This window comes from Portunus trituberculatus, unplaced genomic scaffold (genome assembly GCF_017591435.1).
Source record: "Portunus trituberculatus isolate SZX2019 unplaced genomic scaffold, ASM1759143v1 PGA_scaffold_523__9_contigs__length_663829, whole genome shotgun sequence".
Classification (NCBI taxonomy): domain Eukaryota; kingdom Metazoa; phylum Arthropoda; class Malacostraca; order Decapoda; family Portunidae; genus Portunus; species Portunus trituberculatus.
The window spans coordinates 347,792-359,059 of NW_025541692.1; the positions used below are offsets into that span (position 1 = coordinate 347,792).

General features: G+C 35.7%; 2 protein-coding genes and 2 long non-coding RNA genes across 6 annotated transcripts; 3 read left to right on the forward strand and 1 right to left on the reverse strand.

Moving 5' to 3' along the window:
• The first annotated feature begins 752 nt into the window (after nucleotides 1–752).
• LOC123500978 lies at nucleotides 753–1,926 on the forward strand. The gene is made up of 3 exons (XR_006673525.1): nucleotides 753–1,201; nucleotides 1,489–1,576; nucleotides 1,909–1,926. It is a non-coding gene; the product is annotated as an uncharacterized LOC123500978 (long non-coding RNA).
• Nucleotides 1,927–2,142: 216 nt separating this feature from the next.
• LOC123500973 (putative nuclease HARBI1) lies at nucleotides 2,143–5,067 on the reverse strand. Of its 3 annotated transcripts, none has more exons than XM_045249526.1 (4): nucleotides 4,799–5,067; nucleotides 3,948–4,093; nucleotides 3,553–3,681; nucleotides 2,143–3,353 (listed from the first exon to the last, which is right to left on the reverse strand). In XM_045249526.1, the coding sequence occupies exons 2-4, from the start codon at nucleotides 4,054–4,056 to the stop codon at nucleotides 2,509–2,511; spliced, it is 1,083 nt and encodes a 360-aa protein (XP_045105461.1). In that variant the 5' UTR covers nucleotides 4,057–4,093; nucleotides 4,799–5,067; the 3' UTR covers nucleotides 2,143–2,508. The 3 variants fall into 3 exon arrangements, with proteins under 3 accessions (XP_045105461.1, XP_045105460.1, XP_045105462.1); XM_045249525.1 differs by having other exon boundaries at nucleotides 3,948–4,068; nucleotides 4,799–5,066; XM_045249527.1 differs by lacking the exon at nucleotides 4,799–5,067 and having other exon boundaries at nucleotides 3,553–3,677; nucleotides 3,948–4,068.
• Nucleotides 5,068–6,515: 1,448 nt separating this feature from the next.
• LOC123500972 lies at nucleotides 6,516–7,987 on the forward strand. The gene is made up of 3 exons (XM_045249524.1): nucleotides 6,516–6,902; nucleotides 7,590–7,798; nucleotides 7,917–7,987. The coding sequence occupies exons 1-3, from the start codon at nucleotides 6,631–6,633 to the stop codon at nucleotides 7,985–7,987; spliced, it is 552 nt and encodes a 183-aa protein (XP_045105459.1). The 5' UTR covers nucleotides 6,516–6,630.
• A 187-nt stretch (nucleotides 7,988–8,174) lies between these two features.
• Nucleotides 8,175–9,387, forward strand: LOC123500976. Its single transcript, XR_006673524.1, has 2 exons — nucleotides 8,175–8,267; nucleotides 8,991–9,387. It is a non-coding gene; the product is annotated as an uncharacterized LOC123500976 (long non-coding RNA).
• The last annotated feature ends 1,881 nt before the right edge of the window (nucleotides 9,388–11,268 follow it).

An 11,268-nucleotide genomic window follows, 5' to 3' on the forward strand; every position in this document is an offset into this window, starting at 1 on the left:
TTGGTATTATAAGTAAAATATATTATAGAAAATAAGTTTGATTCTTTCTATTATCCAGCAAAATTTATTAAAACATTTTATTGCATAAGACACTGGAACGAAAATTGACTCATATTATTTGGTATTTAAAAAAAAAAAAATATTATATAAAATAAATAAAGTTTGATTCCTTCCATTATCCAGCAAAATTTATCAAGACATTTCATAAGACACTGAACTAAAATGTATTATAGGAATAGCATCTTTGTCTGATTTACATACTCAGTCACCTTTAGAGCATAAAATTATCACCATCTATATCAAGTATTCCTCTACCTGTTCTTGTTGTATGAGTTGGTCAACCCCACTAGGTAACTCAATCTAAATAGGGTAAGTGTTTATGTTATTAAAATAATGATTTGTAACTCATTAAACCTAGCAAACCTAACTTATTAACCTCAATTAATATATAACCCAAAACTACGCTCTTGATAATTTATGCTACTACATTTATTCATATGTGATTCATTAAACTTAGCAAACAGATAAATGTAGAAGTGTTTATGTTAGTTGTCCAAGTGAAATAGAGGAAAAACTTCCACATGTGGCAGGAAAATTAGGAGGTAAAGAGAGAGAGAAGGCCAATGTTAGTTGGAGATTTGTCCCTGTCTTTTAAGGGAACTGGCAGCCCGGTGGGCCCCCCTTTTTTTTTCCGATATTTTGTTGCCCTTGGCTAGTTATGCCTCCTTCTTTGAAAAAAAAATAATAAACTAAAATATTAATGAAAAGATAATGCACAGTGAGGTAGCCTCCCCTCCTCCTGCAGCTTCACTGCATAAGGCTTTCTTCATCCTTTCATCCCTCCTGTCCAACCCTCTAATATAAGTGTTAACCGGTATTTTTAATGTTAATTATTCCATATTTCTTTTTTCAGATTTTCCTCTGAAAATGGAAAAAAAATCAATTTACAAGAGCAAACCCCATCTCAATCTCTGAGAGAGACTTATTAATACAGCTCATCAGGGATGAGAAAACTCTTGAAAACAAAAAAACGGATGGGAAGACCATCCTACAGAAAAGGGAGGCCTGGGCTAGAATTACCAGGACTTTCAACTCACACAACCTTGGTTGTGTACGCTCGGAGCATCAGCTTAAGAAATCCTTGGCTCTGATATAGAGGATATAGGAAACCCCTATGACCTAGATGCCATGCCATCTACTGGTAAGATACCAAACTAATAGATTTCCCTTTCAGTTTTGTACTGAATTTAATTCACTGGAAGCATATATAACAAATAATAACATTATATTGCATGTGTAATATCATTATGTACAGTATTGGATTTTGAATCCACAACTTTATTTAAGTACAGTGAAATAGCAAAAAAGTTATTATGTTTACAATTAAGCTATACTGTACAGTACAGTGAAAACAGTAAAATGAAATAGTTTACTGTTCAGCTGCACTTACCAGTACTTGAATACACACTAAAATGTATTTATTCTCAGCCAAGTCACACCGACATGGTCGGCTCATCCGAATTACCAAGTTTCTCTTTGGGATTGGTAAGAAAAATGCTTTTATAGGAATAAGCTAGTAAGCTCATTATGCACTATTATTAAATTAACTTGCAAGATAATATTGTACCCTTTGGAATGATTTAAAGTACTGATATTGATAAGAATAAAAATCAATGGTAATAATATTAAACTTTGGAATGTTATAGTACTATTACTACTACTACTATTACGCACAATAATAATCATAAAAAAAATATAATAATAACAATAATAATAATTATAATAAAAATGTCACAAATTGTTGTTTTAATTCATGTATTTGCATACTTAACTGATACATTTGCAGACTAAGCAAAATGTATATGCGTGTTTATTTTTTCACTCAACTAACTACTTATCCAATGACAGGAGACTCCAGCACCATGGACTGTGAGGTGGTGGCCTTGGATACACCACAGGAGGTCATGGTCACACCACAGGTAGCAATGGTAGAGGAGACAGTTGTGTTAGAGAAGACACCAGGACCCACCACTTCAACACCAAGAGGGAAGTCGAAAAGAAAATTCAATGACACCGATTTTTATTTAGATGCCACAGAGGCAAGAAATGTAACAAAAGAAAGGGTTGAAACACAAAAAAGAATGATGAGGAAAAAAGAATATTTATTAGATTTGCAAATACAGGATATGGAGATACGGAAGAAGGAGGCTGAGGTACTCTTACAGATAGCCTTGAAAAAACTTGAAAATGAGAACAAAAATTGCTAGTACAATAAATAATGTAACACTGCTTTTTTTTTTTTTGTTTCCTCTCTTGGAGATTTTTTGTTTTATCATGATGTTATTTAATAATAAAATGCAAAGAATCAATGCTTTATTTTTTTCTTACCATAAAGGAACAACTATGTTACACATTATTAAGGGTGTGGGAAATCCTACACCTGTCTACAGAGAATGATGTGGTAGGAAAAGGTAACTAATGCTGCTCTACAGCACTGAGGCAACAAGCTTAAAAATGATCTCTGATTATCTGCTGCCTTTTGCGTGTTGCCTGTTCATTTTCTTGGACATTTTCAGCCATTCTGTTAGGAACATTAATTTGGTTGTCATCTTCTAGATCATCAGGTAAAACCAATTTACTTTTTACCCCAATATTATGCATCACAAAACATGCAACAATAATGGCTTTAGTGGTGTCTAAATCAGTCCTCATTTTCATTCCAAGATAACCAAACCTTCTTTTCAAGACACCGAATGCTCTTTCAATAACTTTTCTTGTCTGGGAATGACTGATGTTATATGCTCTCTCATGGGCATCCCTTGGAGCCGATACTGGGGTGAGAACAAATCTTTTTAATGCATAAGCAGCAGCTCCAAGTAGATGGTATCTAGGATTTAGATTGTATTCTAAATCTGCATACAGCCGACTATTTTCAAAAATTCTGCTATCATTCACACTTCCAGGCCATCGAGCAACAATATTATGGAATAGCAAGTCTGGCCCACACACACCTTGAACATTGATGGAAAAGAAACCTTTTCGGCAACGAAATAATTCAGAATTTTGTACTGATGGTTTTAAAATGGCAATGTGCGTACAATCAATGGCCCCTACAACACCTGGCATACCCCAAATATCATAGAATGCCTGTATACACTGGTGCTGATCATTGCCAGAGGGAGGACAGATGTAATTCCTACTCCTACTGGCAACTGCTCTTGAAACAGTCTTCAGGCATTCACTGACTGTTGTCTGCGACACATCGTGGCAATCAGCTACAGTTCTTTGGTGATCGCCGGTAGCCATGCACCGCATTGCAATGAGAAACTGCAGGTATGGTGGGACGGGGCAGCCTGTCAAGGACAAGGTATATATATATAATAGTTTTGGCAATCCACTGATGTTAAAGCGCGGTCATATGACGCAGTTTGTCAAGGATTTTGTGACGATATTCAGAAAGACAGTGTACTTGAGGGCTAAATTCAATGTAATTTCTAACACATTTTTCAAATTAAAAGCAAAGTGAATTTTACTGCAAATATTGAGACCTACCACTGGAATCTGTTGTTGCTACAAGATCATCCTTGATTTCTTCAATGAGATCATGAGTGGAATCCTTTCGGAGCCTAAACCGGTCGATGAATTCCTCGTCACTCATTGAAGTGAAGGGGTTCATCCTATCTGAAAAAAAAAAAAAAAACAATTAATAAATAAAAAACAAAGGCTTAATTTGGGGATATCATGTGACATTTCCAATGCAAAAAGAGGGAAGAGACAAACACAATGTTAGCCATATATATTTCTTCCCCAAGTACAAGAGGTTTTCAGCATACTATAAATAATGATGTAGGATCTTACTGACAGTATCAGACACAGAGGATTATAAAAGTATATACATAAGTACACTACAAAGTATGAACTAGTATTATGAGTAAAGACATGATTACCTTTAACAATCCTGCGACGTCTACGAGCAACAATTTCTTGGGCTGCCTCAAATTCCTCATCCTCCTCCCAAAACTCCCAGTCATCCCATATGCGAAGATAATTGGCCATGGTCACAAATACCTGTAATTCCAATAACAATGTTTATCTGAAACCAATGATAACTTCAAATTAATACCATATGTAAGACATAACATTGGTCAGAATTTCAGTCCTACATATAGTAACATAATGCACATAGAGGGAGAAAGTTAAGTTAGCTAGGTTAAGTAAGGTTAGTACAGTTAGGCTTAATAAGCCACAAAGAATACATGTAATCATTTACATCAAAAAGTCATTTGCACAGTATTTCATCCTTGCTTTCATAATTGTGTAGATTTAAAGATAAGTAACTTGATTTACTCAAATTGTTTTCTTTTGGAACTCATTTCACTGGATATTTTCCCTACTAAGTTAAAATTTGTCATTGTTCACCTTACAAGTGGCAACAAACTCAGAATAAAAGGCGATCTTGGTACTAAAGTGGCCTAAATAGGCATGGTAAGATATTCCCCACACAGGTATTATGGCACTATGATATAAAGCAAAAGGAATGCAGACTGTTCTTTATATTCCTCCTGTCGGTTACTTCTGATATAAAACTGCTAACGAATAACAAAAATCTTAAGGAATATACTCGTTTCATCACATAATTGAGTTAAAATCTGCTTGGCAAGGCAATGTGCAAGCATCTATTTTGCCATGCTCTTATTTAGGGAAACTGGCCGGTAAGGCAGTCTTTTTATGACATATATAGGTTTGCTACCTAATAAAACTAATAAAAAGTAACTACAAAGTACAAAAATAGGCTTACCTGATATAAAAATGAGTTGATAATCGTGGAGGAGCTACCAGCATCTGCGAAGGGAGAGGCGAAGAGGCGGGTATGTTTACACCTTCTTGCGGTCCTGTCCGAGCGGACCCATGGAGGCTCAAAACATTTCAACGGTACCGTTTTTATGATCAAGGAGTCTCTCGTCCGAAGGGGACGTTTAACAATACGGCTCTGCGGCGTATGTGTCGCCTGAGGCGGCCGAGCGAAAACTGAGGGGAAGACGTGACGTCACCTCAAGCCAGCCAAACTGATTCTATACATAGAATGTTTTACAGAAAACGGGCAGTACATAAAGGACATACTAACATAATATATGGCTCGGGCACGCACAACAGTGCGACCCCGCACTGAAAGTAATGATCATGAGAGAGAGAAAAAAAAAAAAAATAAATAAACACTATAAAATAAGAGTTCATCTAAAAAAAAAAAAAAAAAAAAATGTGAGGTCAACACTGGAATGTTCATTTTTCACAAAAAAAACATGAGGTCATATCAGTAATTGTCAACTGATCACTTTCAAAAATATTAATTCTTTCACTAATTTTCATTACATCACTCATAAGAATATTGATTCTTTTCATTAATTTTCAAAATTTCATATCAATCACAAAAATATTAATTATTTTCACTAATTTTCAAGTTTTCACTTCATTAATTTTCATTACATGACTCACAAAAATATGAGTTCTTTTTATAAGGTTTGTAATCACTGATCACTAAATAAAATTTGTAAGAACATACAACATGGCACATAGTAAGTTCTTGTAGTAAGTTCTCGTAATAAGTTCCTGGGGCGTCCCCCGGAAACATTACACAGTGGAAAGAAGTATATATATATATATATATATATATATATATATATATATATATATATATATATATATATATATATATTGTTACGTTTCCGGCTGTGGGTTCCCGATATACAATGAAACTGATAAACTGATCTGACTGCGTAAAATAAATGGTAAGGAAAAATTGGATAAATGAATCTGACTGCGTTATTAAATATTAAGATAAAGCAGGAGGAACACCACGTTTAGAAAAGCAACACTCCAGATTCGAATGATATTGTAAGAATTGAATGACCTTGGGAATAACCAAACACCACGTAAAATATAGAGAACTGATTATTGATGGGATTTTAGGATACACTTTACAAATTACATATGACGAAGAATAATATGAATTAACGAAAGAAATATGATAACCTGAGACCTTCGGTGGGAAAACACAATAATCTGGCCAAAAGAATATAAATGCACGCGATAATAAATGAAATATGGAAATTACTTAGAAACACTCGTGGTGATGAAGCTAACCTCACGAGAGCCTAACTTACGTTGTTAATAATACGGGATTGATGTTTGCTGGAGATGACTTTTACAATAATAATATATATATAAATATACGAAGATACAAAATACTTAGCCCGACAGTGCCACTTTCACAAAGATAAAATTATATAATATACGAATATAGAGAATGCCAGGCCAGCTCCCCTCGGACCACACGTCCTGCCTAAGTCCCGTCTGATAAGCGTCTAAACACAATCGGCCGCTTTCTTAAACATCTAGAAATTCGTTTTGTAGGTTAGCACACCACTGTGGTGTGGTAGCACCCGAAACCTAAGTTTTGATTTCTTAAACGCTGGCGCACCGACCCGTGTGTTGTTAGGTAGACAACTATACTCGTACTCTAGCATCCCATAGAAATGCGGACGATTCGCAAGTGTTGGTACCCCTCCTCGTAGAAGATTGGCAGGCCTGTGTATCAGCTGATGTAAACAAAGCGCCATTTTCAAACAGTTCATGCTGGAGTGTACACGCTTCTCGCAGCTCAACACCACCATGGCTACCAGGGACCTAAAAGGCACACCACTCTCTTACGCCCAGAAGTTGTATCTCGTGAGACAAATTAGAGATCACCCTGTGGTACACACGAAACCTTCAAACTACACTAGTATACTGGAGAGAAAAGCCGCGTGGGAGACAATAACTAAGAACTTCAATGTATGTTTCTCCACGGCGGAGCCCAAGAATACTCATCAGCTGAAGAAGACTTGGGAGTACTTAAAGAATAAGTAAGTATAAAAATGAGGAAAAGCATGCACCATTTGGTAAATTAAGGTTGAAAACATGAGAAGCTTTGATGTAATTGTTATGATTTAGGAATTAGTTTACTACTGTATTTCTACTACTATTGGTAAAGGTGGCTAGTATTACCCCCTCCTCCCATGAAAACTAGGTAGATTTGCAACGAAATCTGTTAGGATAAATCAGTCAAAAACATGTAAATCTACCAGAAAAAATATTGAGAGGTGACCAAATATAACTTAACAAACTTACCTAACCTCAATCTAACCAAATCATGGCCTAACCTAAAGAAACCCAAACCAGACCAAAGCAAACAGTATTATTTTACAAAACAGGAAAACTGTGTGAGAAGAAAACTAGTTAGATATTAGGAAGTGCACATTTTGTTAGACATTTTTCTCAGATGCATTTTCTTCCTCAAACTATTAATAGGTTAGGTTAGGATAACTTTGTGTCATATCACTAAATTCACTAATTCATTACATCATTGTTCAATATGTTCAACCCTAAGAAACTTAGCTTAACATAACACAAACTTAAATGATATAACCTAACATAATGTAAGATTATTCATGTAGCTTTGAATGTAGTAGTGTCTGCAAAACAAAACTAAGTAAATAAATACATAAATAAATAAAGTAAAAAATAATTAATTAATGGGTGTGTTTTTACAGAGTGAAGAAGGATCACAGCAGGTACATCCGGGAAACCCATCAGACTGGTGGTGGGCCACCACCAGCCCCACCAAAACCAGCTGATGAGGTAACGCTGATTGTACAGCTGATCCTTAATAATAGGCTGCCAGTACCTGACGACATCTTTGATAGTGAATTTGTAGAAGCATGCGTACTGGCCCGACTCAATTCCACAGCACTGGAATGTGGTGAGTTGAAAACCTATTTTTATGAACTTTTTAACATGTTTAAAATAAAAACTAAAAAAAAACAGGAGTGCATGCATGGCTTTCAAGTCATTATGGTCCCACACCCTTGTCACACCAGCCCCACAACCGACACTCCTGCCCCAATACCACGACGATGAACAATTACACATTTTTGTTAACCTTACCTAACCTAACCAGATGTGTAGTTTCAATGTTTTTCAAGTAAATATAATTGCTAGCAAGAACGTGCAATTGTTCATCACAGAGGTACATTGAGCCGCAGAACTGGCTTCCCATGCATGTGGAATATGTAAAACAAAATTTTTACTTAATATATCATAATATAATATAAATATATAATTTTGTGTTTACAGCTCTGACACACCTGAAGCTGCAGGACAGCAGCCAGCACAAGATCTGGTCTTGGACAACCCTGGCAGTCCACTTATCATCAGGAGTGAGGACTGTGGTATGTCAGTTATTCATATTTTAAGTAATAGCAATTAACAATACTTTCTTCTCATTGGTTATTGAAAGTACAATTTATTGGTTGCTTTCTCAGTTATAACACCCATCAGGCTAAATAAGTGGATACTAAAATGTAGGATTTTATGGAAGAAGTGTTATGATGGCTTGAATGCCTTCAGTACTAACTGCCTTCGAGGAAATTTATCAATTTGTTATGTTCTCAAGGCATTCAAGCCATCATAACACTTCTTCCATAAAATCCTACATTTTAGTATCCACTTATTTAGCCCGATGGGTGTTATAACTGAAAAAGCTTAACCAATAAATTGTACTTTCAATAACCAATGAGAAGAAAGTATTGTTAATTGCTATTACTTAAAATATGAATAACTGACTGTATGCCCATTATCACAGCTAATCAACATTCCATACAGTCCTGCTTTTAAAAGATTGTTCTATATGAATGTCAAGCCTGGACACTTCATACAAGAGATAGGCAAAATATACAAGTAATTAAAATTTTTGCCTGAGACTGGTCAGTTAGATAAGGTAATGTGAGAGAGTTCAAGATGGCAAGAGTGAGAGGATGTATGTATGAATGTATATGAATGTATGAATGTATGTATACCCCACAAGATGTATGTATGAATAGAGCATGGGGTGAAGTGGGGATTAGTGAAAATATTTCAAGATGTGTAACTTATATGTTTTATCTATTTTGCAGAACTTATAGATGCGGAAGATGATGTGGACCTCCCAGGTGCTAGAACCTCCGCTCATCCTGTACTAAAAAAAGGCACCTGCTCTGCTCGCAGCAGTAGTGCCACAGCTGCCACCCAAAACCAGTCCTTCACAGGACGAAAGAGGAAGGCAGCAGAAAGCAAATCTGCTGCTTATGGCAGGTGTGCCAAGCAGCAGAAACACTTTCGTGATGAACTGGCCTCAACATTTGAGGCCCTTGCTGCAAAAGTGGCGACAACGCTGGACAGCGTAGCTTCTGCTGCCGATAAAATTGGGTCGGCGGCAGACAGAATGGCATCTGCTGCAGAGAGAATTGCTGCAGCCCTTGAAAGGGTAGCTGGTATACACCAACCACTACCATAAGGTACCACTGAAGAAAATAAAATAAAGAATAACTTGAAGTGTAGTATTGTTATTTTATTTTATACTTGTACATTTTAATTGTATCTCCACAACACAACCAAACATAAAAACATTACATTGCCCATTGAGGTGTACATTTCTCTGTATATGTCATCTTCCACTTAGAAATTATACACACAAATATACATTGAAAGAACAGAGATGGAAAGTTTATCAATAAAAGATCATAAACTATTGTGAAATAGCACAAACTGGTAGAGTTCTCCCTATAAGTATTAGGTAAGAATATGGGTAGGAAGGGTAAGACTGTGTATGATACATATATGTTGCAACAGGTTCCATTGCTGCTCTATCTTGAAAACCCGTCAAAATCTGAGGCGAGGTATTGTACCTGTTCAGTATAGCGACCACTGTTAAACTGATCACATTGTTTACCTTCATTTTCCAGTTCTGATATCATATTTCTGAAATTTCTCAGTGCACGTTGCTGTAGCTGTGAAGACACTAGTTTTAGTTTCTGCTTGATGTCACATCACTAATCCTTTGATAGTCGATACCTGTTGAAATTTTTAATCTTTCAGAAATGTTCCACAAAAAAAGATGCCAATATATAATTATAAATAGATAGAAAAATATAACTACCACGATTGGGATAATTACCTTTGGATGAATTCCTCTTCCGTGAGGTATACCATTGGGTCACTGCGATCCCGTAGTACTGTACGTGGTAATCTCAAGCGCCGAATTTCTTCTATTTTCTCATAGTCAAGTTCTTGTAGGAGATTAACAATGCCACAGAAAAGTTCTAAGGCCTGAAATAGGTAATACATGATTACATATACACTTAACTGTATTTAAAACAAAGTAATGCATTAAGTATGTGCTTCATGTACAGGCAATTATACTAATGATGATAATAATAATAATAATAATAATAATAATAATAATAATAATAATAATATGTAATAAATGACAATTACCTTAACCTAACAACAAATGATTATAATAATAGTAAATTAGACTATCATGTGGTAATGGTAAATCTATAAACCTCATCTTGACGTAAGCTAACCTAACTTACCTTGCTTTGACCTAACCTGACCTAATCGTGCCTACTTCAAGACAAAATATGTTTCAGAATATTATATTGGTAATAGAAAAGCGCAACTCCACCTAATATTATCCACGTCCCTCCCATTCACCTTGTTTCCCGGTCCTTCTTCACAGCTCTTTCACTTTTAACAGCGTTTACATCGCTCCTCTCTCTCATGTATATATGTTTATCTGTTATGCTTTTCCACTGTTATATTAAACAAAAATAACCTAATTTTAACCGGGGATGAATCCCTCTCCTCCCTCCACGGCATATCAAGCTAACCTACTAATCAGCGGGGTTGTGGTGTTTACAATCAACCTGTCATACCTACTGCTGATAGTAGAGGGACGTGTGAGCTTAAAACCTTTTGTAAAAGAGCCGAAAGTGCAAAATAAATAACTGGAATTAATTGTAGTACTATGATGAGGCGTCGTAGTAACTTTTGTTTCTTGAGAGTGGCAGGTGGGTTTGATAGTTTCACTTCTAACCATGCTGCAACATTCGGACACTCCTTGCATGATGCTCCTTATTTTGACTATTTTACATATATTTATATATTATACGTACCATTATTACGAAGTAATTCCCAGCTTGGTGCAGCTCAGCAGATGAAGTTTGTTTTGCTTGTGTCGCGCCGCAATCCCAGGGCGACCATGCATGTTGTCTTAAAACATTTTACTAGTGATTATACGGTTACTGCTTTGAAAGAATAGAGAAATACTAACAAAATTAGAAAAATAACATATATATTGTTTATTCTGAAGCGATTTTATACATCATGAATACATTTCTTACATTTCGT

Bases quoted from the DNA above. Each gene is read 5' to 3' on its own strand.
- LOC123500972 (XM_045249524.1), top strand. From the start codon at position 6,631: ATGCTGGAGTGTACACGCTTCTCGCAGCTCAACACCACCATGGCTACC. The intron at 6,903-7,589 runs GTAAGTATAAAA...GTGTTTTTACAG, and splicing joins TGGGAGTACTTAAAGAATAA to AGTGAAGAAGGATCACAGCA. The intron at 7,799-7,916 runs GTGAGTTGAAAA...TTGTCACACCAG, and splicing joins TTCCACAGCACTGGAATGTG to CCCCACAACCGACACTCCTG.
- LOC123500973 (XM_045249526.1), bottom strand. From the start codon at position 4,056: ATGGCCAATTATCTTCGCATATGGGATGACTGGGAGTTTTGGGAGGAG. The intron at 3,682-3,947 runs GTAATCATGTCT...TTTTTTTTTCAG, and splicing joins ACGTCGCAGGATTGTTAAAG to ATAGGATGAACCCCTTCACT. The intron at 3,354-3,552 runs GTAGGTCTCAAT...TGTCCTTGACAG, and splicing joins AGCAACAACAGATTCCAGTG to GCTGCCCCGTCCCACCATAC.